The sequence below is a fragment of the Pelodiscus sinensis genome, chromosome 6, assembly GCF_052426305.1.
Source record: "Pelodiscus sinensis isolate ZL-2025 chromosome 6, ASM5242630v1, whole genome shotgun sequence".
Classification (NCBI taxonomy): domain Eukaryota; kingdom Metazoa; phylum Chordata; order Testudines; family Trionychidae; genus Pelodiscus; species Pelodiscus sinensis.
In genome coordinates, this window is record NC_143057.1 from 98,875,258 (window position 1) to 98,902,162 (window position 26,905).

A 26,905-nucleotide genomic window follows, 5' to 3' on the forward strand; every position below is an offset into this window, starting at 1 on the left:
GCAGCTGTGGGGCATAGGGCCGGCTGGGGCGCCCGCGGGGCTGCCCGCCCCGAGGCTGGTGGGGTGCCGTTCCTGCCCGGTTGTCCCCACTAACCTTGCCGGGGGGGGGTTCTTCCCCCGCGCTGTCCCGGGCTGCGTCCCTGGAGCCGCCAGCCTGGCGGCATGTCCCGGCTGCCCTGCTGCCTGCGTCCCCGGCGGCAGCAGGTCCAGCCGTGGCGTCTCTTTCTGCCCCGCTGGGGGGGCCCTCCTCGGTGCGGGGTTGCCTCACCCCGTCACCGCCCTCCCCCGTGTTGCTCGGGGTCCTGCCCGCTCGCCCGCCTGCCCCACCGGGCGCGTCCTCGGCGGCGGCGAGACAAGCTGCGCCGCTTTCCCCTGCCTCGCTGGGGGGGGGCCCTTCTAGTGCGGGGTTGCCTCACCCCGTCACAGGGTCACACAAATATGATTTAGGATATAATCTACCCTGAGGAATCTGCTGGGAGAAGGAAAGTACTATACCCTGCTTTTGGATCTGAAGTTGTCCACAGCATTGACTGGTAACAAAACTGTTCTTTTACTTGGGAGTTGGACATTTATATGTGGACTCTTATATTTGTAATCCTTTGACATGCAGCAGACCTGAAAATGACATGTTTCATAGCAAGTCACACTAAGGAGAGGCTTAAGCATTATTCTTTGTGCCTTTTTTATTGAACTTTATATGCTCAAACTGCTTTTCATCAGCTACTTGTCAGAGAAGGTTTCAGCAAGGATGAATTTGATCCAACCCATAGCTAACTTATTTTTCTTGAGTAGTGTTCCAGTGGGTGCTCATCCACCATTGTACCTTTGCTCAGAGATCTCTGGAAGCAGTGCCACTTTAGCCCATGCCTGCTGCCTTGACACACTTGTGCTCCTTCCTGAGGCTTTCAGCCCAATTTATGTATGCCTGGTTTGCCTTTTCTATCCGTATTTAGCTGTATAGTTAGAGTAAATTTAGTATCTTCATGGTTGAGTTGGAATATTTGTTTCCTTTTTTTTCTTTTCTTAATTTCCCCCCTTCTCCTGCTGGAGGGTTTGAATTACCTTTGTTTTCTGTCAGGGTTGCCAGGCAGCCTGGGCTTTAAAAGGTGTCACTTTCGTTGAGAAGCAGTCTCTATTAGTGAGAGACATGACCACTACACTGGTACTGAGAGATTCACTGAGAGCTGATAATGGCGATCGGGGCTCTTTTCCGGAAAAGCGCGTCTACATTGGCCACAGACGCTTTTCCGGAAAAAGGGCTTTTCTGGAAAAGCAGCCTGCCAATGTAGACGCTCCTTTTCCGGAAAAACTGAAAACGGAATAGTATTCCATTTTAAGCAGTTCCGGAAATTCATGCCAGTGTAGACACAGCCTGTGGGTACGTCTAGATTAAATGCCTCTGCCGACAGAAGCATGTAAAATAGGCTACCCGACATGGTCAATGAAGCCGGGATTTAAATATCCCCGGCTTCATTAAAATAAGAATGGCCGCCGCGCTGTGCCGGCTCAGCTGATCGTCGGCACAGTGAGCGAGTGAAGACGTGGATTGGTCAATAAGGGAAGCCTTTGTTGACCACTCCCTTACGCCTCATGGAATGAGGTTTACAGGAGCGGTCGACAAAGGCTTCCCTTGTCGACCGATCCGCGTCTTGACTCTCACGCTGTGCCGACGATCAGCTGAGCTGGCACAGTGCAGCGGACATTTTTATTTTAATGAAGCCGGGGATTTTTAAATCCTGGCAGACTTTGTTGGCAGAGGCATGTAATCTACACATAACCTGTCGGTTAATGAATGCAGAAGTGGCATGATCAGATCCTACTAGTGCTTCTCTTATTGTAAACCGCCTGAGATCAAGCTGCTGTCCACTTGTGGGTCTAGTGCCTTAGAGTGCCCACAAATCCAGATATTGCATGTGCTCTGTGTAGCTTCTGGAACAAACAAGAACATTGGATTAGTTACATTTTTGCTGTCATCTTTTCCTTGGTACAAATGTGAGTCCTGTAATATCTTCATTGCTGCCAGCGTATTGCCTATACCTGGTATGGGACCCTACAGCAGCTGACGTTGCTGTCCTGATCCTGAAAGAATGGGTACCATTTATATATTTTTTGGGAGTGCGGGGAGAGGAGTCCAAGACTGCAGTATCACAAGGACTTTTCTTCAATAATATGAATGAACAGCAATTGTGGATGCAGGCCCCAGGTTTGTAGCAAGACTATTTATTGCCTTTACTGGGCACAAGCACCCATCTGACTATTATTTAAACACCGCTTAAGTGTTCTCTTCTGGGTGCATTTAGTGTTGGGAAACTGGTCCTTCAGATAGTTAAACATCTGTTACATTTAATGTGTGCTGGGACCTATCTGCAGCTGCTGTAATGCACCAGCTCATTCATTTTAAAAATGCCAGAGAAAGCAATGACAAATGCTGCCTTATATGAAATGGCCTCCCTGCCACAATTGCAGAGCCTCTGTTTATCTTGTCAGGGTTTCTAGTATTATTCGTAACTTTGTCGTCCCTCTTGCGTCCATGCCTCTTGCACTGCCCTTCTAACAGTTTCTGCAGTATTGAAATGCCAGCATTGGCTTGGGAAATCCAACAATCTGCTTCGCTAGGCAGGCCTATTACCCGGCCAGAGATAGTGGAGGGGTCCAAACTCCCTGGTTGGTTAAAGACATCATATATCTCACCATGTGGTGAATCAGTACAGGCTGCCCATTGTGAAGCCTGCTTGTGCCCTAAATCCCATGGACTCTGATGGCTTATACGGCCATTTTTTTCAAAGTTTATGGAGCAACTGAATCTTCTACTCATTCCCTCTTTTTCTTGAGGAAGAGTCTGATGATGTTGGGGGCATTGCCTAGAGGTTCTTGGTGGCCAGTGGGCCAAGTTCTCTGACTTTGTCATCTTGTAGCACTGATGACTCAACTTTCTACTCCCAGGACCTCAGAATCTTTATTCATTGCACTCTGCATCCTGAGGAGGAGGACACTGACAACTGCCACTGCTTTTGGAAACTGGTGAGTAACTCTTTGCCTTCTGGAATGGAGCCAGAAGAGTTTCCACATGGTCTAAATCCTGGGAACTGGGGAATACTGACAAAGTATCACCCATCTCTTCCAGTTCGTCTGTAGGTGCCAGAGGCTTATCAGGGGAGGAGTTACTTACTTATTTTTTTTCCTGACAAATGTCTCCCTGACTCACCACTTGGACTATCCCTCTTTCATTACCAGCCTCATCAGTTCATCCACTTGTTGATGTGGGTGAGTGGCATTTGTCTAGCTTCAGCTTTTAGGCATGGGATCTTGTTACATCTTTGTTTACTAAATTGAAGAGCTCTCTGTTTTCATGTTGCTGTTCCATATGTGGGCACTTGTAGGTGGTGATGTATTTATCTATTAACTTTCATTTTGAGAATATCTATTTAGTTTAACAAAAAGGTCATGATTCTTCTCTGGACAGTTTACAGTTTATCAATATCATTCATGCATTGTGGTTACCATAATTGGACATAGTGTGACTACTAATGGAATACTAGCACCTGAACTTAGAAGGTAGAATAACCTCTCCTATGCAAGATTAACCTGTTTATGCATCCAAGGATTTTATTAGGCCTTTTGGCATCAGTGTCACATGGGCACCTCACTCTTCATGATAAATAATTATCTAAACAAGTCTTTCTCATTTATTGCTTTCTTCATCCTATTCATTTGGTCTTCTCTGTCTGTTCCTAGATAAATACGTTTACATTTGACTATAGTGAAACACACGTTATTTTTGCTTATCTTAATAAATTATCCAGATTACTTTGCTTCAGTAATGTGTCCTCTTTGTTGTTTATTACTCTCCCAATCTTGGTGTCGTCTGCAAATTTTATCTTGGTCATTGGTCAAATTATTAAATAGTGTAGGTCAATAAACCAATTATTGAAGTTCCCACTAAAGAGAACTGTATGATGATGATGATTCCCCATTTGCAATTCTATTTTGAGGCCTATAAGATATTCAGTTTTTGATCCATTTAGTGTGTGCAATAGCAATTTTGCATCTCTCTAGTTTCTTAATCAAAATGGTGTGTATCAAGTCAAATGTCACACAAGTCTTTTATATCAACACTGTGCCTTTTATCATCTAAACTTGTAATTAAAACCAAGTTATTTAATTGGATCTGTTTTTCCATCAGCACATGTAGGTTTGAATGAATTTGTACTATTTGCCTTTAATTCTTTTTCATAGATCGAGAGATCATCGAGTTCAGTCCCCTGCCCTCATGGCAGGACCAGATACTGTCTAGACCATCTCTGATAGACATTTATCTAACCTACTCTTAAATATCTCCAGAGATGGAGATTCCACAACCTCCCTGGGCAATTTGTCCAGGTAGTCAAACACTGGAATAGTTAGGAACTTTTTCCTAATGTCCAACATAAATCTCCCTTGCTGCAGTTTAAGCCCATTGCTTCTTGTTCTATCTCCAGAGGCCAAGATGAATAAGTTTTCTCCTTCCTCCTTATGACACCCTTTTAGATAACTGAAAACGGCTATCGTGTCCCCCCTCAATCTTCTCTTTTTCTAAACTAAACAAACCCAATTTTTTCAGCCTTCCTTCATAGGTCATGTTCTCTAGACTTTTAATCATTCTTGTTACTGTTCTCTGGACCCTTTCCAATTTTTCCACATCTTTCTTGAAATGCAGTGCCTAGAACTGGACACAATACTCCAACTGAGGCCTAACCACCTCAGCGTAGAGCGGAAGAATGACTTCTCGTGTCTTGCTCACAACACACCTGTTAATGCATCCCAGAATCATGTTTGCTTTTTTTGCAACAGCATCACACTACTGACTCATTCAGCTTTTGGTCCACTATAACTCCTAGATCCCTTTCTGCCATACTCCTTCCTAGACAGTCGCTTCCCATTCTGTATGTGTGAAACGGATTGTTCCTTCCTAAGTGGAGCACTTTACATTTGTCTTTATTAAACTGCATCCTGTTTACCTCAGACCACCCTTGTTTTTAACCCCTTTTAGCCTAACCCAGGGACTCTCAACACTTCCGTCTCCTATGTCCATCTCCACCTCAATCCAAGTGTGCTCATTTTTAATATAGAAGGCAACACCTCTTCCCTTTTTTCCCTGTATATCCTTCCTGAGCAAGCTGTACCCTTCCATACAAACATTCCAATCACGTATATTATCCCACCAAGTTTCTGTGATGCCAGCAATGTCATAATTGTACTTATTTATTAGCACTTCCAGTTCTTTCTGCTTATTAGCCATACTTCTCGCATTTGTATATAGGCATCTAAGGTACTGATTTGACCTTGCCTCCCAGTTTTGCCCTGACTCTCCTTTCTTTCTTCCATTATAACCCACGCTCCCTCCCATTTCCGACCCATCTCCCATGGGGTTTGCTCACCTGTCCCCGTCAAACCTAGTTTAAAGCCCTCCTCACTAGGTTAGCCAGTCTATGCCCAAATAGGGTCTTCCCCCTCCTCGAAAGGCGAACACCATCTCTGCCTAGCAGTCCTTCCTGGAATAGCATCCCGTGGTCAAGGAAGCCAAAGCCCTCCTTGCAACACCATCTTCGCAGCCAGGTGTTCACCTCCAGGATGCACCTGTCTCTGCCTGGGCCCCTACCTTTGACAGGAAGGATTGAAGAGAATACCACCTGCACTCCAAATTCCTTCACCCATATTCCCAGAGCCCTGTAGTCACTCTTGATACGCTCAGTGTCAAACCTCGCAGTATCATTTATGCCCACATGGATGAGTAGTATGGGGTAGTAGTCAGAGAGCCAGATAATCCTCGACAATGCCTCCGTAACATATTGGATACAGGCCCCCGGCAGACAGCATAGCTCCTGAGATGAAATGTCAGGGCGACAGATGGGTGCCTCCGTCCCCTTCAGAAGAGAGTCTCAGACCCCCACTACCCTATGTTTCCTATTTGCAGTGATGGAAGCAGACCTCCGAGCCTTGAGGGTAGGAGTCTTCTCCTCCTTTGTTGTAGGGGGTGATTCCCTATCTCCTGTATAAAGAAGAGCATAACGGTTTCCTAGTACTGCGGCGGGAGGGTTCAGAGAAGGGGTGGAGCAGTGACTGCTGCCAGAAGTAACCAGCTGCCAGTGTCCACCCTGAGCTGTCTCCTCCTCCACCAGTGGTGTGTCCGCAGTCCTGTTTACTGGGACAGCTCCCTCAACTGTTTCCTCGTGAACACGGTCCAGGAATTGCTTGTGGATTCGGGTGCTCCTCAACCTAGCCACCTCCTCCTGTAGCTCTGCTACCTGAGAGATTCCACCAGCAGGCACCTTTCACATTGGATGATCTCCCCAGCCTGGATATCAGTAAGTGGGAATTTCAAACCACACCAGAATCTGGGTAGATGCATCCATGCTCAGGCGTTCTGTCTGGCTACAGGTGCAGGTGGAGGAGACAGAAGCAGTGCTGGCACAGTAGCACCAAAAAACTTTGAATAATTTGAAGTATCATTGAAAGACACTTTAGAATAGTGATTTACAAATAGAAAAGCTTGTCTAACTTCTGATTTGAAGTCTGGAACTTTAAGGTGGGTGCTTTCCTGATTTGCACATAATCAACAGTAGGTTCTGCAGACCAAGTCCAATCAACTGCTTAGGTTAGCAGATCAGTCTTTTCTCAGATCTGTTGGGCAAGAATTCCATGGTTTAATATGAGCATTCATTCTGACCATCACTGTTTCAAAACTTGTTTTTGCATAACTTTCCAGATTTTTCTATTTCCCCTCTCAATCTGATTTTTCAGTTCAGGAGAAACTATATGACGAAAGCTGGAATTTTCTTCTGTTGCTTATATAAAGCTGTACATATGTGCGCTTGCATACATGCATGACTTAATTTTTGATCAGTTATAGGGCAAGGTTGAAGTGGGTAATTTTGGAAATATTCCTCTTCTTGATAGAAAAAAATATGTAATGAAAACCTGTAAAATCTGAACTAGGGCTGTTAAATTATTAAACTAATCATGATTAAATGCAGCTTCAATTGTACTGTTAGTAATAAAATAACATTATTTAAAGGTTTTTGGATATGTTATACATTTCAAATACATTGTTGTCTGTTACAACATAGAATATACATTGTACATTGCTCACTTTTATATTTTTCACTATAAATATTTACACTGTAAAAAGATAAACCAAAGAAATAGTATTTTTCAATTAATCTCATATCAGTAGAGAAATCTTTCTTGTGAAATGTGCAGTTTACAAATGTAGAATTGTTTTTTACGTAACTGCACCCAAAAACAAATCTGTGTGTCTTTAGAATCTACAAGTCCACTCAGTCCTACTTCTTGTTCAGCAAATTGCTAAGACATACACATTTGTTTATGTTTATCGAAGATAATGCTTCCTGCTTCTTATTTACAATGTTATTTGAAAGTGATATTTGCCCCTTTTACTATAAGAGCCTCTGCCCTTTACTGGGAAGATCTACTGTGTAGCAATCTAGACTACAACTCCCGTGATGCCTTGGGAAAAGGGGAGAACGGCTCTCTTTCAGGAGTATTGGGTGCAGGGATAGCAGGCGGTGGGAAAGAGAAGCCAGATTGCTGCTGGAAGCTAGAGACTGCTGCTGAGAGCCTACTGGGGCTTTGATCAGGCAGGGAGCTTCAGAAGCTGTTGGTGGTTGTCCCTGAAGGAGAGAGACTCTTACTTACCTGCATGTCCAACTCCATTCCAGGTACAGCAAGTCGGACTAACTGGGACTGTTGTTTGGGTATGTGCTGCATGGGAAAGAGCACAGAAGAGAGACTGAATTAGAGTTTGAAGAGAGGCAGAGGGATCTGCCCAGTGAACCAGGACCCAGAGCTGCTGGAGTTTTGGTAGCACAAACTCCAGTTTTCAGGAGGTTTGTGGAGATTGTTGCCTTGGCTGGACTGAGAAACAGAACTGCACAATGCTATCTCTACTTCAGCTGCAGATCTTCAAGCATGCTCACACAAGTGTCAGGGAGTCTGAAATCCAAGTGAAGGTGTCCCAAGTCTAGTTTAAGTACGTTAGATGTATACTATTTATAATTGTTGTTTTGGAGTTAGATTCAGGCCATAGATTATTATTGGAATGGGTTTATTCCTGGAGGCTCCCAAGGCATGCCACTGAGGGTGTTCCGGAGGCAGCCAGGTGGAGGCACTGCCTATTTTGAATTCCTTTAAAAGTAAGAGCCTGCAGCAGAGGTTGGATAGAGAATCCCCACCTATCTATCCAACATCACCACTGGGATACTCAGGATCAATGTTCTTTCTCTTTAATTTTTTTCATCCATGGGCAGAAAATTTTTTGTTGCGGGCACCGAGGCATGTGCACTACCTATAGAAACACAGCTGTGGGTGCTATGCTAATTAGCTGGACAGTACACGAATCTCTCTTTGGTGGTTGCCCAAGCACTGAGCTTACAAGGAACACTGCTCAGGTTCTCCTTCAGTATCAAGAACATCAGGTGCCCAGACACACAGGTGAGTGTTGCCTGCTTCCAAGTAATCCAGGAGGGTGGGTGGGTGGTTAAAGTGAGAAGAGGGTTTGCACAGCACTGTTGCAGCTTGTGTTGCAAGGTATTTGTGCCAGATACACTAAACATTTGTATACCTCTTGATGCTTCTGCCACCATTCCAAAGGATATACTTCCATGCTTTGATGGGGTTCTGCTCGATAACAATCCAAAGCAGTGTGAACTTAGACATGTTCATTTTCATCATCTTAGATGCTACCAGAAGACAACTGATTTTCTCTTAGTGGTTGGGGTTCTGTAGTCTGGGCACCGGAGTGTTTCTCTTTTAAGACTTCCAAAATGTTCCAAACCTTGTCCCTCTCCAGATTTTTGGAAGGGATTTCAGATCTTTAAACCTTGGCTCGAGTTTTGTAGTTATCTTTTGGCAAACTCACGTTGTTACCTTCTTTGTGTTTTGTCAAATATGCAATGCAAGTGTTCTTAAATTGAGCTGAGATTAGCATAACAAGAAATATATGGCAGAATGCAGGTGAAACCACAGAGCAGGAGACCTGGATTCTCCTCCCAGGAGTTCAACCACCACTTTAATTGACACTTTTTTAAAAAACAACAACAACAACATTATCAGCATTGAAGCCTGTCCTCTAAAGCAAGAAGGGGTGTATGAATGCTTACCATTTAAGACACATAAATACCTTGCAATAACCACTTCAAAAGTGCCATGATAACACTTGTTTTCATTTTTAGGGACTATCAACAAGAAGCAGGCAGCATTAACTCCCATTAAATGTAAACAAACTTGTTTATTTTAATGGTTGGCTGAACAAAGAGGACTAAGTGGACTTGTAGAGTCTAAGTTTTACATTGTTGTGTTTTAGAGTGTAGTTATGCAACCAAAAAAACCTACATTTGTAAGTTGTATTTCATGATCGAGATTACACTACAGTACTTGTATGAGGTGAACTAAAAATAGTATTTTTAAGTGCAAATATTTGTAATAAAAATAAATGATCACTGTATATTTTGTAATGTGTTGTAACTGAAATATATTTTAAACTGTAGGAAAAATCAAAATTTATAATGTAAATTGATATGTTGTTGTTGTTTAATAGTGTGATTTAAAAATTGATCATAATTAATTTTTTAAGTTTAACCGTGATTCATTTTCAAACCTACTCTGAACACAGTAAAAGAAGAGTAAAATATAAGATCAAAACTTTTATGATGACATTTAAAAAATAAAACATTGTGTGAAACAAAATGAAGTATCCTATATTCATACTGAATAGTTCTACTTGGAATAAGGCCACCATCCTATCAAAGAAACACATCTGCAGATCTTCTCATACTGGGATCTTGGTGGGAATTCATTTATATGTTTTGTTGTAAATGGAAAAACTACATCTATAATTTTATAATTGTAATTATAGATTTAACACACTGATACATTTGACCATTATACTAAATTACCTCCAGCATCTGCCAACCACAAATTACTACATATGGTAATAGGTAACCTGGCTTTATTGCCATGTAATCTGAGAGACATAAATAATTACGTATTGTAATTACGTGGCAATTGCCACATAGCTGAAAGTAGTTAGGCGATAGTTTGTCCTGTGAAATTAATTTTTTCATAATGATAGAACACATACTTTATCTATGCATTTAATAGGTTTTCAGTACTTACAGTAAAATTATTATAGAAAAGAAAGTTTTTTTTGTTTTTTTTTTTATTAAAGCAAACCATTGCATTGCCATTTGTTTTAAATAGGGTTTGTTTGTGATGTAATAGGGTATAGCATACTTGGGGGGTAGCCTTTTCAGATGATGTCCTAGAAAACTGACCAACTAGGCACAGTTTTTTTGTCCTGTAAATGCTTCTTTATGGATAAATGTTTTGCAACACTACTTGTTTTTTTTAAAATTCGATAGCATGTTTATCAAAACTATGAATAAAAATAGACAAGGAAAAAAGGTCTTTTTTAAATTTTAAATTCCTTTAAAGTATCTTTGTGTTTGTTTCTGTAATGGTTTTTTTTGGTTTGTTTCCTAAGAGAGAGGTGTTGTCTGTGTGTCGACCAAAAAGTAGAAATGGAATGCCTTATTTAAAAAAAATAGATGTAATGTTATTAATTTAAATGTATAGTGTTTGTTTTCCTGGCTTATGGAATTGGAAAAATAATCTGGATAATTGTGTGTGTGTGTGTGTGTGTGTGTGTGTGTGTGTGTGTGTGTGTGTGTGAGATAAGTTAATATATCCCCAGGAGACATGTCACTAAAATATACTATTAACATCTACAAACTAAAAAAGAATAAAAAATACTTAATATTCAGGAAGCTGCGTGCATGTGCACGTGCGCACACACTACATAATTAAACTTTCCTATACTTTTTTGTTGTTGTGTGTAGCTAAGAAGCTAATAGTGTATTTTATTAACACAAATATATTGTATAGAATTTATTAATTCACATTTTTAATTTTTGTTTGTTTTGACTCAGTTTTTCCTTGAGTGATAATTAAAGGACTTTATGTAGATTTTAAGCATTCTAGCCTCAACTATGGAAGACTTTTGCGATTAAACTGGTCAGTAGATGGCAATGCTGTTCTACTGCAGTCTTGTAACAGCTCAAATGTCAGTCTTTTAGTTTTGAACTCTGTTTACCATGTCCTTTAGCACTGTTTTGTTTCTGGAACTCTTGATTATAATGATATTAAGTATTGTTTTGAGTAGAATTAGCGTAGTCACACAACAATTATTAGTATTGAAGGATTAAGTGCAGGTGTTGCTGTATAAAATAGATTGGAGTATGTATAGATGTCTCAGCTGTAGCGTGATTTTAACTGTGCCAAAAATGCAGAACTAGTTTAATTTTATATAATTAGTTGTAAATAAGGCTTCATGTTAAATGGCAGGAAGCATTGGGGGTGTAGTACTTTCCTCATCTTTTCTTGTTTTGTTTTTCCCCTGTAAAGGTCACTTCTTACTAGTTTGTACTGCAACTTCCATTGGTACTGATGCATAAGACTTTCCTGAAACTGTCCTATCCTCCCCACTCCCCACTGAAACATTTTTTTGCTATGAAAATTTGATTCACAATGTACTAGTTTTTAGAATCACAACTCAGTACTTGGAATATATTGGCTCTTTCTTCAAGATCAGAAAATCTTTATAGATGAGCTTCTTTGTGTGTGTGTTCCCAAGCAAACCTATGATAGATCCAGTTGATCACTTCTTTTGAGCTCTGTGCTGCAGTCTGTTGGCAAATCTCATTTTATTGAATAGTCACTTTTAAAAATAGTAAAACAGGTCCTTGTGATTCACACATTGTTAGCTGAAAGTTTCTATAATACTTCTAGAGGAATACCCTTATCTACTGATTTATTTTTGTTTTTCAAGGTTTTTCTTAAAGATTTTACTAAATTAAAATAACTTTACACTCTTTCGTGGTCTTCCAAATGTAACATAACACAGAATGTACAATTTTTTTCTACACAGTTACATTTGTTTGGTGGATATTAAAATGTGGTAAAGTTGTCCTTTGACCAGTTTATTTTTTTTATTGTACTTTAGATACTTCACAAAACATGTTTCTGCTGAGTATTTTGCTTTATCTTATTTGCAAAGGGGAAGAGAGGAATAATGATTTACGTAAGGAAAACCCTATAGGACTTAGTAGATACTGAAAGAATTGCTTATGAAGTCTGTATTGTTGCAGCAATTTTGCAGTGAAGCATTGAATTAAGTATTTTGGTCCAATTAGGACTTAATTTATTATTTATTTCTGAACACATAAAAATATAACTGTCAAACTTAAAATGCTGCATTTGGGAATATTCACCATACGATAGCTAAGTATGTGTAAGAAATTAATAACTATTAGTGGTTGTAGAAATTAGTTTTGCTCACCCCCACATTTATGGTGAAGTTACAACTTAAATTTGACTATGATATATTGTCATGTCAATATCTAGTTGAATATAGGATATAGGATGCTTGATTCTTGCACAAACCAACTATATAATTTATTAATTACCTTTCTTCTATATATCCCGTTCTTCAGTGGAAGCCACATTAACGTTGACTACATCAGAATGGTTTAAAAATGTTGCTCCTCATCCCACATGACAATATATCTTAACAGCATGCTAGATTCATAGTGTAACTTTTTCAGAAATAAAACCGTTTGCTGTACAGTGTATCAGACAGGCAAAGTTAAATAAAACACTGCACACCAAGTCTTCATAGTGATCAGAATGTATTATTTTTAGAAGCTTGTTTTAGTATCCACAGATATGCCATATTTTTCCTATGAAGTATCTGATATCTAATTCTTTACTAAGCCTAACATAATTTTTCTACAAGTTGTTAGAATTGTTGGAAAACATTATGCATATAAAAAATCTGGACTAGAACTCTGATGAAAGGCAGGCAGATTTTCAAAATAACATTCTAGAAATGTGTTGCTGAAGTGAAACATGCAAAGAAAAAGTATGCGTTAAGTGTTTATGGAGATCACATTTTGTGAACTGAGGTTTTGCAACATGAATATTTAACTTTGATTTTTAAACACAATTTTAGGCTAGATGGTAGAAAGTTGCATTTTGTTTTTTGGGGGCAGAGAGAAATTTGGCTTTGTTTGTAGTTTCTGCACAGCTAGGCTTGCTCTTATGTTTGTAATATTTAGAGAAGTTCAATAGGGGGCCCTTGATGCTTTGATCTAATTCCACAGTGTAGTTTAATGAGAGAGAGTTTTTCAATATTGTCTGCAATATTGAAAATTCTGCCAGCTCAGTCTGATATAGTAAAATGTAAGATTTACACCTTGGAACCCTCTCATATTTCTGGGCATTCTTTCTGTCTGAAACAGGTAATTACAAAAGCCCTCAGATCAATTTTTGTAAAGCGGCTCCCTGATGGGTGCCATGACTGAAGTGTGACATGAGCCTTTTCCAATACAATGGGTGGCCTAACATTCCTCTGGAAGGCCAAGCTCATTAAATATTCTGTTCTTTTTTTCCACCCTCTCCCCCTTAGCTTGAGTCGAGCTAAGTCTGAGGTTTCTTCACTGAGGACTTAGGAAAATTGCTTAGAGTTCTCAGATTGAATTTTTTATGTGTATGACTTCATGATGGCATTAGCATGTGCTTTGATCCATGTGTGAATGGCACTGGGTCGGCTCTTATTGCCATATCCAGATGGTGTTACAGGGAACAAACAGTTGTGTTTTAGGATTTCTCAATAGACTGTCTAGACTGGTCTTGCAGCAGACAGATACAGCCACCCATCAAATTAGCGTTTGTCAGATTTATGGTAATGGTTCACCAAAGCCTTCCTGTCAGTGACATTAAGATTTACGCCTCCAAAGTTTTGTCTTCTGCAGAATGTAAAGTCAGATCTTTTAAAAAGTAAGTGGGGGAAGAAAAAGAAAAAAGAATAATTTCCAAATTTAAAAAGCAACATATTAAGTGATTTTTTTTTTTAAAGTAGTGTCTGATTCTCACAGCTGGATTGATTAGGGAAATCTTTTTTCTCCCCCTTCAAATGATAATGCGGATGTTCTGTTCTAGTCAGTGTCTCCCATATGCCCTTTTTGGAAAGAAAAACATGTATGTGGATTACTACAGCTAGATTTTGCACTTTCATGTTACACTGGAGTAATATGAGCTGTTCCCTGTACGCAGTGGGAATAACCTTTTGACAGGCAGTATGTCCATTCTCAGTGGAAATGTTTTTCCAAGTCTGGCCAGACCTCCTTTGATCACGCCACCTCAAATGTAGGGGTCATAGCTACTATGCTATGTACTATGGCTGTTGACCACAGAAAGATGATTTGTGGAGTGTGAGCGAATATTTAAATACAATCTAAACACTTTTTGTGATTATCAGTATTTTGTGTGGCAAAGCTAATGAGTGCTGATCTGATGCATTTAAAAACTTTAAAATTATTGTGAATGCACATTATTTGGCTAATGGAAGCAGGAGGTTATATATATTTCAAATGGCAGAATTCTAGTGTTCGTCTTAGATTGTTAGCGTTGCAGTTGAACGTGCTAGGACATGTTTTGCAAATGTTTTTGTATTTGTTAAGGGTAATTGACAAATGGTGATGAGAGTAGTGGGGTGATTAACATATTCAGACCTTACTGGGCAAATAAATAAATAAACACAAAAATGTGTTTAGAAGATGATGCATAATGAATATAAATAATTAACAAAGCAAATTACTGGATGTCAGTTTTTGGGGTGACATGTTTTTAGAAGGTCTCTCTCATGTTTGGCATAAATGACAGTAATTTCTTATTGTTCCTCAAATATGAGAATTCCCAATGGAAGCCTTATGCCTTGTGGTTTTTATTCCTTTTGATTGCAATAGCATAAAGACATAAACCAGACATACCTTTATTTGTAAAATAGGCAAAAGATTCACCATCAGAACATTAAAACTGGTCCCCCTCCCGTCTTATGCATTTGTGTTTTTAGGGCTCACTTCTGCTCTGACTGATAGCAGCACACATTCCTCTGTAAAATCCATGATCCTGATAATATACAGATAATATACACTTATGCTATTGAGTGGATTTCAGTGATTTTTTTTTTCTGTTTTATCATCTTCGCTGACAGTTACACAACTCTCTTTGGTGCAAGTGTCTCAATGAAATAGTTATGTTGTTAGAGAAACACATCTTTAACAGCAGATTACAAATGAGCTCTCTCCTTGACTGTGGATACTTAGTTCTCATAGATATTGTCTCATTTGTAGGAACATTGTTTTTAGCTTTGTCAAACATCCATATTATATTGTCTAAGTGGGGAATACAGCCTTTTCCTCTTATTATTTTTGATTCGAGCATAATGAATTTCTGGGTTTGATTTTATTTTAATATTTTATGCCATTGCAACTGGATGTTACACACTGCATATAACTTTTATAAAATACCCCCCCTTTTAAATATACTTAACTTTAGTTATCCATTCACTACATATTTTTGCACATTTTTGAATAGCTTCTTAAAACTTGATTAAACTATTTAAATCTTAGAGTAGGTTTTTTCTGTTCCTGTTGATTTGGTGACATGTGCAGGAAACTTTTGGGCAATATTTTCCAAAATATAGTTATTTTTCTTTTACTATTTCTTGAGTAAAAGGAGGAACCCCCTTCTTGTTCCTGAAAGTATTGGTACTGATTTCTTTCCTGATGTTTCAAGGATACAGTCTTGCTATAAGTGTGCTTTCGTTCAATTTTGTTTGGCAAGAGCTTGGAATGAAAGTGTACTGAGTTGATCTGGTCGAATTAAAAAAACTTATAGCAAGTTTGAATTTTTGCAGACCATTATATATCTGTTGTCCTGCTGAATATAAAATATATGGTTTTCCTCTTCAGTGAATATAGTTTATTGCACTGAACATTTCACTGTTGATTATTGGTAGTGGATTTACTATAGAAGGGAGAATATAGGTATATGGATTTATAATTTCCTTTTTGGGGCAGCCTAAGTCAATAAAAGAGAACAAGGAAGGATTATTAACAAAAAGTTGGACAGATCTATGAAATTATGGTTTGTTGTGTTGCCATGTTTGAGTTATTTTAAATTTTAGATGGGGCTAAGTAGTTACATACTAGCATCTAGAGACACATCTGCGACTGAAGTTTGCATTGTGATAATAAAAAGAAGACTCTGACCCCAAAAGTGTACAGCCCACAAAGAAAACAAACAGTTTTAATGCTTCCTACTTTATATTTCCTATTTTATACATCCAAGAATCATGTTAGCCATTTTGACCAGTAGGAGCTAATGTTCAGCTGATTATCCACCAAGAACCCCAAGTGTTTCTTAGAGTTACTGTTTCACAGGATGAAGTTCCTTGTCCTGTATGTATGGACTACATATTTTATTCCCAACACTTGCTATATTTAAAACACACATTGTTTCTCTGCATCCAGATCACTCCGTATTAGTGATGTGTCCTCTGCCTCATATCTCTTCTTCTCTTCTGATCTTTGTGTCATTTGTAAGCTTCAACAGTAATGTTTTCTGCTTTGGAAAGTGTTAAATAGGTCTTTGGAAAGTGTTAAATAGTATGGGATCAAGAACTGATCCCAGTGAGCCCTTACAAGAAACTAATCTGTTCAATGATGATTTTCCAATTACTATTACATTTTGAAAGCAGCAGCCAGATTTTAATGTATTTAACGTGTGGCATATTATTTTTTTGTATTGTATTCTAATTTCTTTTAGCAAATTTTGATTAATGAGAGACAAATGATATTGAAGTAGGGCGAGAGAAGGTGAAGTGAGTGGGGAGAGGGAGGGAGGGAAGGAAAAAGTATGCAAGTGTGATATGTGGAATAGGCCCTGAGGTCCCTGCTGGAGGTCTTGTGGCTCTACCACACCTGACTCCAGATGGGCAGTAGAGAAGTTCTCCAACCTAGAAAGGTTGCTTACCTCACAGCCATTCGGGGCCCAGCAGGCTATTATAAGGAAAGGTGTAGGGCCAGCCTGAGAGCAGTTCCTTGCTAGAACTGGAGGAGAGTAGATGGTGCTCTGGGCTGGCTGGTGGAATGCCACTAGAACAAGGTCCTGAGGTAATGCTGAAGATAGCATAGGGCCTGTTACCCCAAAAACAGTCTCACTGGAGACCACCCAGAGTTACTGGTATCATGGGTTTATTTCCACTAGGTAAAACTAAAGAGGAGAGCGCAGCCACCAAAGGTTTAAACTAAAGAAGATACAGAGCTATCTCACACTCACTGTCTGTCTCATTTCTGCCCTCAGGCACTCACACACTTACACAGGCATATGGGTTGTAGAAGGAGCCAAGGCATGTAGATCCTGGAGGGTCTGTCTGCTCATCATGACTGGGGAAGTTGGTCAGGAGGAGAGACACTGGAGAGGAATTTCTTAGAAGCCAGGGAAAGAGTCTCATAGTGTCAGAATGGCTCCTGTGACTCACTCACCTTGTCATCAGGGAGCATGCCCAGATTTCCCTTTATCCAGCAAAAGTAGCAGTGTGTGCTCCATAATGTGCTCCATTGTTCCCAATCTTCTTCAAACACAAACACACTCACACTCAGGGGACAGTGCAGTTTAGAGAAAGTTACAAGCAAGGTGGCTAAGAATTACAAAGATTACAAAGTTGCAGTTTACAATAATTTTGAGAGTTACAAAGATTACAAAGTTTGACAAAGGTCACAACGAGTTGCAGTTTAAAACCTTAGAATTTACAGTTGAGTGTTTCAGAAAATCCATGGCTGTGTCTAGACTGCATCCCTTTTCCGTAAAAGGGATGCAAATTAGACACATTGCAATTGCAAATGAAGTGGGGATTTAAATCCCCCCCCGCTTCATTTGCATAAACATGGCTGCCGCTTTTTTCCGGCATGGCGCTTAGCCGGAAAAAAGCACTAGTCTAGATGCGGATCTTTCAGAAAATAAAGCCTTTTCCAAAAGATCCCTTATTCCTCTTAAAATAAGGAATAAGGGATCTTTCGGAAAAGGCTTTATTTTCCGAAAGATCCGTGTTTAGACTGATGCTTTTTTCCGGCAAAGCTCCGAGCCGGAAAAAAGCGGCAGCCATGTTTATGCAAATGAAACGGGGTATTTAAATCCCCGCTTCATTTGCAATTGCGATGTGTCTAATTTGCATCCCTTTTACGGAAAAGGGATGCAGTCTAGACACAGCCCATGTGTATAAATCAAGTAAACTCAGGCGGAGACTTTTTTATGCAACAGGGCCATGCCAGGAAGTGGCCTAGGGAATGAGAGAAGTCATGTGATATAGTTCCTGGGCCCACAGTAGCGAGTGGACTTGGGTATCTTTCAACCCTCCATTAGTCACTGGGGAAAGTGGCCTGGACATTGAGGCACCCCCATAAGGGAACTGAACTGCAGCAGCCGAAGTGTGTATTTGTGGCATGAAAGGGCTGAACTTGGCAAAGACTTTATCACTAGGGAGGAAAACCTGGAGCACTGCTCTATTTCAGAGCAGGGACAACTTGTTGGAGACATTATTGGAGCACCGAGAGTGATGCCTGTTGGACTTGTACCTGACAGATATTTTGCTTTTCTTTCAACTCACAGATAGACTGTGCTTGACTTGGCTAGTGAACTAAGCCATCAAAGACACGCCATAGAAGAGAGAGAGTGTGGTCATAAACTCTTCGCTGCTCATGAGAGTTGTGTGCAACCTCATTACAGGAAAGTAGCGGGTAGCAATCTGATATTGTCAGTGTGCAGAGATCCCTGCTGCAACTGCTTTTTGTCTGCCCCTTCCAGTTGTCTCTACATGTCTTCACTGCAATTAACTTGGGTGTTGTCTTTAACCCCATGCCTGTTCACATAGGAAACCCTCTCACCAGCTTTTAGTTGTACTTTTAAATCTGGGATAACAGGCACGGATAGGCCTCTGGTGTTTTTCCACAACCCCCTTCCTCCCCCCCCCCCCCCCCCCGCCAGTGTGCCTAGGAGGACAGGTTAAGCTCTGCAGTTCAATGTGAAAGAAACATGAAGCAGCTCATCTTACTGCAGCCCGGAAAACAATGAGAGATGTACCCCAAAGTCCTTGCAATATACAAGGATGAGCACAGAACCAGTGAGGACAGAATAACTCAGATGTGGCTTTGCTGTGTAATTGCTAACAATTGTGCAAGGCCAAGATGGGTGCTCAGACTCGAGCGTGGATCACCCACATTGATTCTGCAGAATAGACATATTCTTAGTTCCCAGCCTGGATTCACACAGGAGTTTTTCTTTCCCAAGTTTACATGACTGGGACACAGCCTAGTGTGCATCAACCTTGACTAGTTCAGTTGCACTGGAGGGTAGGAATTAGGGATGTAAGGAGTAGTTGAGCATATGATTAACCAATAAGCCTAGGCTTATTGGTTAATCTTCTCGACTACTTGCAATTCCCCCTACCCACCGCTGCCTTTGTATTAGAGGCAGCAAGTGGGGGAGGGGAGAGGAGGAAGGGACGAGCAGGAGCTGGTGCCCCCGCTGCTGCCTCCTATCAGAGCTCCTATCAGGCTTGATGTGGACAGATGCTGCTCTGTGGGAGGTGGAGCAGCCTTTGTCCACGGGACAGGGAGCTTGGAACCCCCTTCTCCCCCCGGACAGGAGCCGCTGCTGTGAGAGTCTCCTCCCCACCCCGTGCAGCAGCCTTAGTCTATGGGGAACTTGGACCCCCCATGGACAGGGGCTGCTGCCTCTGATACAGAGGCAGCAGTGCAGGGCAGCAGGCATCCTGTCTGTGCAGGGAGCTGGTTTTTAAACTAGCTCCCCTCGCAGACTGACTACTGCTTGGTATCCTGCACTGCTGCCTCTGATGCAGAGGCAGCAGTGTAGAGTGTCAGGGGGTCCCCGGGAGCGGGCTGGAGCACACTGGCTGCTGGCCCCGCCTCCAGGAACTATAGAATAGTTGAGTAACTGATAAGAAGTCATGCAGTTACTTGACTAATCTGTTACCTGCTATCTTGTATCCTTAGGAATAGGGGGCAGTAGCAGCCCTGGCTGGGTTTAGTACAATAGAAAGATGTTTATTTGGATGGAGTGGCATCTGAGGTTAAAGGGCTGAGCTTCTGGGAGATGTTGCTGAGCTTCCTAACCAAAGTGCTGTCCCAGGACCCTGTTCTTGGGGTAGAGCTCAGTGGATGTTAAAACAGGGGAACATTTTTTTTTCTCGTCTCTCCTACTAATATTCAGAGGTTGTCACGTTTGGGAAGTAGGGAAAGCTAAAAAACATGTCTACTATTTTTAATTTTTTTAAATAAATTTTGAACAAATGTGTATTCTTTAATCCAATGCCATTGTTTTCCAAAACACGAAAAAAAATAAACTGACAGTTCTTAATTTCACTGCTGTCCTGAATTATGGCAATCTAGCTTCACACTGCTGTTTGGGAAGCTCTGAGCAGCAACAAAGGCACTAGAACAACTCTCTGCATTCAGAAAGATAGTATAGTTCCAGAAGGTTGTCTTTTCAGTCATACATGCTGGAAAATCTGTTAAATATTCATTTTTGCAGAAAAAAGTAGTTTCACTTCCTCCATACACCATTTAAGTTTTCCTACTCATCTCTGTAAAACAAATGAGTGAACTTTTTAAAAACTCTAGTCATCATTTCTTTTCTCTTTTGATAGTACAAGTGTACATGATCTTAAATCTGGTCTACACTCATGCTGTGTAAGGTTTTAATTAAAATTGGTTAATACTGTAAATAAATTAGGTAAATCAATGCATCAGTTTATATAAATATCCATAGTGTAAAGGATGATAAGATTCTGGGTATTTTATTCCATTTTACTGTTTTATTCCGTTTTATGTTTGTGGATTGGTTTAAGCATTATTTTCTGTGTGATTTTACATTTTCAACTTGAACAGTGTAGACTTTTGAGCCTTCTGTTGCTGTGTGTAAGGCACATTAAATGTCTTTCTTTTTCAAAAGGACGTTTTTATTGTTTTAAATCAATGTCATGTTCTCTTCCTTTCCCTATTCCAGATGCACTGGTGCTCTTGTTGTGTTGCAGAGGGCCGACAGTGATTGCTTTCTAAAGCTTATGCCTTTAGGTAATTGTTTTTCTGCAGTGGTACATTGTTAATAGCATTCTTAATGTGCTGCGAATGAATAGGAAAATATTAAAAATCAAGCATCAAGGCTGAAAAAATATTGTGCTTTATAAGAGGTTTGGCCAACAGAATGTGCTATTCACTGAAGTGGATAGTTCTAATAGAGCAGAAAACCAGGACCAACTGGAACAGGGAAGAGATGTGAAACTTGAGGTATGGAATGTTGTGTTCCTTCTTCTCTTTTCCCTATTTTAATATTTTGTTTCTCCATTGTAAGTGTAGAGCTGACAACTTCCTTCTCATAAGTCCTCCTCTGTTTAAGGAAATAATATGTGGGAAGTGTTGCCTCCCCTTTTTACGTTTATCATTGTTCATCTCTCTGTGCTTATGTTGTGCATATGTGTGTGTGTGAATATGTATGTGTGTAACATATATTTATCAATGTGAGAATGAATTCTACATTCGTTCCTCATGTGACAATATACATAGACTTCAAACACTTGTACTAATTACCATCTTAAGGAAGGTAAAGCAAGGCCATTCTTTCACATCTGTGTTATGTGACAGGAAGCTGTTGCAAAGAAATGAAACTTGCATTTCAGACCACTCTTAATGTGATGAGTGGCCAGTCTGCAGAATACATCACACTTTGGCCAATGCTGCAAAAGTGAATCTTGCCCTAGCCCTACCCACTCTTAGTATCCTGATAATGACTGTGGATGTCAGGTCACAGAGACACACACTACTCCACTTGAACAGCATGAAAATCAAGTTCCAGGTCTCAGATTTAATGTGGTAGTGGACCAATTCTATTTGTCTACACTGCCCTGGCTTCTGGTGAGCCCTCTTCATGCATTGATGCATATTACATCAGTTGAAAGTTTCTCATTCCTACAAGATTTCTGCCTAGGAGTGAGGAATACTTGGATCACTATCAGTGTTCTCTCTAATTTTTATGTCCCTGTGTGGAATGACTTATGTGATATGAAGGTGATGTATCACATAACAAAAGTCATTCCACAAATGGGCAGTATGTGGCAGGGGTGGGACTGAGGGATTGGGGTGCAGGAGAGTGAGGGCTCTGGTGTGTGGCTGGGGATGAAGGGTTTGTGATACAAGAGGGGATCAGGGCTGGGGAAGAGAGTTGGCGTGTGGCTTTGCCTGGGGATGCAGGCTCTGGGGTGTGGCTAAGGAGGATGAAGTCTAGGGTGCAGGCTGCCTTGGAGGGAGAGAACTTCCTGCCCCAGCCCTCTCACCACAGCAGCTCAGGGCCAGATGAAAGGTGCTTCACAGATATAGCAGTTCCAATGGGCATAGCTGGGGGAGGGGCACCTGTCTGCTAGATGGTGTAGGTCCAGGCTAGGCTGAGTGGAGGTAGAAGGCGGCTTACAATTGTGGGATAAGCATAGTATGTGGGGATGTTAGATATTGTTTACTTTAGTAATTGTGTGTCTGCAACTATTTTTAGTGGTTACATGGTTACTAAAATGCTCCCCCCCAGGGGTGGGGCCAGAAGCCAGTGCATTCCTGGCCCTACTCCCAGGGAGCCCCCTGCCACCTGTGCTGCTGCCTCTGTATCAAAGAGAATCTAGTGGTGTGGGGTGACAGGCAGAACTGGTCCACAGGGGGAGCCAGTTCAAAAATAGGCTCCTGCCTGCCACCTTTCACTTCTGCCTCTAATACAGAGGGCAAGGACAGCTGCCCCTGTCTGCAGGGGGGCCCGAGCTCCCAGCAGACAGAGGCTACTCCACCATCCTGCCTGCCCCCCTCTTGCAGCAAGGCATGTGTTTGTGCATGTAGTTGTTTGGATTTAATGATAAGCCCAGGTTTATTGGTTAATCGTTTAAATGACTATATGCTAGCATCCCTAATTTTAAGTGTAAGTCTAACATAATCAGGAGTAAAACAATTAAAAATAATTGACATGCAAACTGTCAGATGTGACAACTGAGACACAAATTGGGTGGTATGTATCTTTTACATTGAAGTTTTTTTTGTTCAAGTATAGTAACTTTAACTTCCCTGGACACACAGTTAGGGTATGTCTACACTACAAAGTTAGTTCGAACTAACGGATGTTAGTTCGAACTAACTTTCATAGGCGCTACACTAGCGCTCCGTTAGTTCGAATTTAATTCGAACTAACGGAGCGCTTAGTTCGAACTAGGTAATCCTCATTCCACGAGGATTAAGCCTAGTTCGAACTAGCTAGTTCGAATTAAGGGGTGTGTAGCCCCTTAATTCGAACTAGTGGGAGGCTAGCCCTCCCCAGGTTTCCCTGGTGGCCGCTCTGGCCAACACCAGGGAAACTCGTCTGCCCCCCTCCCAGCCCCAGACCCCTTAAAGGGGCACGGGCTGGCTACAGTGCCCGTGCCAGGTGCAAGCCTGCCAACACCCAGCCAGCAGACCCTGCACCTGGCACGGATCGAGCCACCCACCCGATGCCCCCCAGCCCTCCCCCTCTTCACGGGACCAGGCTGGCAGCTCCCGGGAGCTTGCCCAGGACTGCAAGAGGCGGGCACCCGCCTGGGCTAGTGCGGACATCGTGGACCTTGTCCACGATCTCCGCACTAGGCACAGGAAAGTGGCCGGCTTGGGCAGGAGAGCTGCCAGCCTGGCCACCCAGGAGCAGGTGTGCAAGAGAATCAAGGGGGTCCATTGAGACCCCCGACCCTGAGCCCTGAGCTTACAATGGCCGTCCTGGGTCAGACCAAAGGTCCATCTAGCCCAGTAACCTGTCTGCCGACAGCGGCCAACCCTAGGGACCCTGGAGGGGATGGACCGAAGACAGTGACCAAGCCATTTGTCTCGTGCCATCCCTCTCCAGCCTTCCACAAACCTTGGGCAGGGACACCACTCCTACCCCCTGGCTAATACCACTCCATGGACCCAACCTCCATGACTTGATCTCACTTCCCTTTAAACTCTCTTCTAGTTGTAGCCTTCACAGCCTCCTGCAGCAAGGAGTTCCACAGGTTGACTCTTTGCTTTGTGAAGAACAACTTTCTGTTACTAGTTTGAAGCCTGCTACCCATTCCTTTCCTTTGGTGTCCTCTAGTCCTTCTTTATGGGAACTAATGAAGAACTTTTCTGTATGCACCGTCTCCACCCAACCTCTGCTTTTACAGACCTCTATCCTGTCCCCCCTCTGTCTCCTCTTTTCTAAGCTGAAAAGTCCCAGTCTCTTTAGCCTCTCTTCATATGGGACCTGTTCCCAACCCCTGATCATTTTAGTTGGCCTCCCCTCTCCCAGCCTCTCTCTTCCCCTCTCCCACCTCCTTTTCCCAGTCTCCCCCAGTTTTGTTCAATAAAGACAGATTCCATTTTGGAAGACACATTATCTTTATTTTGTGCATCAAGAAGAGGGGCTAAGGAAGGGTAAGTGGAAGGAGGTGAGGGAGGAATGGGGCACGAGCCCCCGATGGGGAGGTCTGGGCTGGCTCTGCGGGCTTCTGGGGGTGGAACCTCTCCTGCAGCCCCCCAATTGGCCCCCTCTCCCCAGATGGCAGCCTGCGGCAAGTGCAGCCGGGCTGATGGCCGAGTGCTGTGGTGTGCCCAGTGTGGGCACTCAGGGCACTCCAAGCCAGGACTGCTTTGCAAGCGGGGCACCCCTGAGAACTGTCTGTCCGGGGTGGGAGTCTGGACCCTTTAAGCACAGCCCTCGGCTAGCCTGAGACAGCATCTCCACGCTCTAAGTCCTCCTCTGATGCCCTGCCGGCACTGCTTCCGGCCATCCTTAACCCCGCTTCAGGGTCCACTCAATGTGGACATGCTAGTTTTAATTAGCAAAACGCTAATTCGAACTAGTTTTTAGTTCTAGATGCGTTAGTTCGAATTAGCTTAGTTCGAATTAACTAATTCGAACTAAGTTAGTTTGAATTAGCATTGTAGTGTAGACATACCCATATAGACTAAAGTGCTCTTCTACAAGTTTTTTGTTTGTTACTGTTTTTGATGTCAGATTGATGTCCACTTATTCTTTTGCATAGATACTGTTTAGTTTGTCTAATGTGCTTGGCAGAGGGGTATTAGTCGTACTTGTGGGTATATATATTACATTAGTAGATGTGCAGTTCAACAAGCCTTTGATATGGTTGATGTGGTTAGGTCCGATGATAGTGTCGCTAGTGTACACTAAGTAGATATGTGGACAGAGTTGGCACCAGGGATTGGCCCTGGGTTAGTGTTTCTGTTGTGTGGTGTGTAGTTGGTGATGTATATTTGTGCCCTAATACATTTGTTAGCCTTTAAGCTGCAACAGAACGCCTTGTTTTTTCTGACACGAACTATCATGGCTACCTCACTGAAACTTCTCTCTCACATGGTTCTTCAACTGCATACAGACTCAGGAAGATGAACATTATATTGATTTTATGCTCTTTTCTTCTCTTCACAACCACATGAGAGAGAGAGAAATCCTGAATTAAATAACTGGCTCCTATATTGGTATATCCCTCAATTGTGGTAGAGACCTTAAAATAGAGAATTAAGGCTAGTTGGGCGATGGAAAATGCATAATGTGTTCTTGTCAATCTCTTTGCTATTAACAACAAATAGTTCATTTCAGAAGCAATATTAAATTATATGGAGTATTTTAAGACTATACATTAGACCTACCCCTGCTGTGGCTCTACATTTAAAGTGCATTAGGAGCAATGCAGGCAGGCAGCCTAGCTCAGTTCCGATTTGCACTGGGTCTGGGAGCTCAGACCCGCCCCACGCCCCAGACAGAGGCTGCTGCCACCCTGCACTGCTGCCTCTTTTAGGGATGTTAAATATCAGAGGCAGAGGAAGCCCCGCGCAGCTTCCGGTGACCAGCCATCTGGGGAAACCCAGCCACCGGCTGCAAGCCCCCTCCCCTGTCCTTCCCTTCCCTTCTCCAGAGCCAAACACCTCCCCTCTCTGCTATAACCCAGTTCCCTCCCCCCCCCCCCCAACCTTATGTCCCGGTCCCAGCTGCTAACAAGTGAAGGCTGGAGCTGCAAGCGCACTTGCGCTTGAAACGCAACCCCCACCTTTTCCATTATTTTCAATGGGAAAATTGATGCCGCATAACACGTTTTCACTTAGCACGATTATTTTCTGAAATTTATCTACTGTGTTAAATTACTATATAGCATTTGGGAACTGGTATAAGCTATATCAGGATAATACATGAGCTTGTCTGCACTACTCTTCAGTGCTTAGCAAGCTGGGCTACGTTTATGCAATACATTAGTCACAGGTGCATTGCCTGGCCTTGTGCACCTTGTGACTACTCCACTATGTACGGTTGTAAGGTCCACACAGCCAAGCAGTGCATGTCATGCTGAACATTCATACCCTGGCTACCTCCACTAGGAAAGTTTGATGGTATAGCTACACTGAAAAACTCTTTCTAGTGCAAATTAAGCCAGTGTGGTGTCTTGCCATCCTGGCTATATTGACCAACCCTAAAATGTTTAACATTATATACTTAAAAGCGTTAATTTGTCATTTGAAAAATTAGTTCAACTTTCAAGTTCTCCATCTCTATCACTAAGCATATCGAAGCACAGTTGTAAAAGTGGAGCCAGATGTGGCACAACAAAAGCAGTTGGCCATGTTCTTTCAGGTGGAGAACCGGTCTGAAAATCAATTGAGAACCATCCATGTGATTGGAGGGGATCTGTGAGGTTTGGTCCTTAGAAATACCTGGATCTCTACCTCTCATTTGAGGTCCTCTTCCTCCTCTCTCTTCAGCACTGGTGTAATGAGAGATGCAGCAACACTTATTTTCTCCTTGCACAGCTATGCTCTTCCTGTGCACTTTTACACAGACTATAGTGGCAAAGTAAGTATAGGAAATATGCCAGCCTTAGACGTTACCTATCTTC

At 41.9% G+C, this 26,905-nt stretch overlaps 1 protein-coding gene across 6 annotated transcripts in view; it reads left to right on the forward strand.

Moving 5' to 3' along the window:
- Positions 1 to 26,905, forward strand: part of ARL15 (ARF like GTPase 15) — a 299,893-nt gene that overhangs the window by 67,321 nt on the left and 205,667 nt on the right. For 5 of the 6 annotated variants that reach the window (XR_012904918.2, XM_075932475.2, XM_075932471.2 and 2 more), the window contains exon 2: positions 2,944 to 3,021. The exons of the other annotated variant lie outside the window; for it this stretch is intronic. Coding sequence is in view for 4 of the 5 variants with exons in the window: in XM_075932475.2 (XP_075788590.1) it covers positions 2,944 to 3,021 (78 nt within the window). In the remaining variant the exon portion in view is untranslated. The remainder of the gene's footprint in view (positions 1 to 2,943; positions 3,022 to 26,905) is intronic. 6 annotated transcript variants of the gene reach the window in all.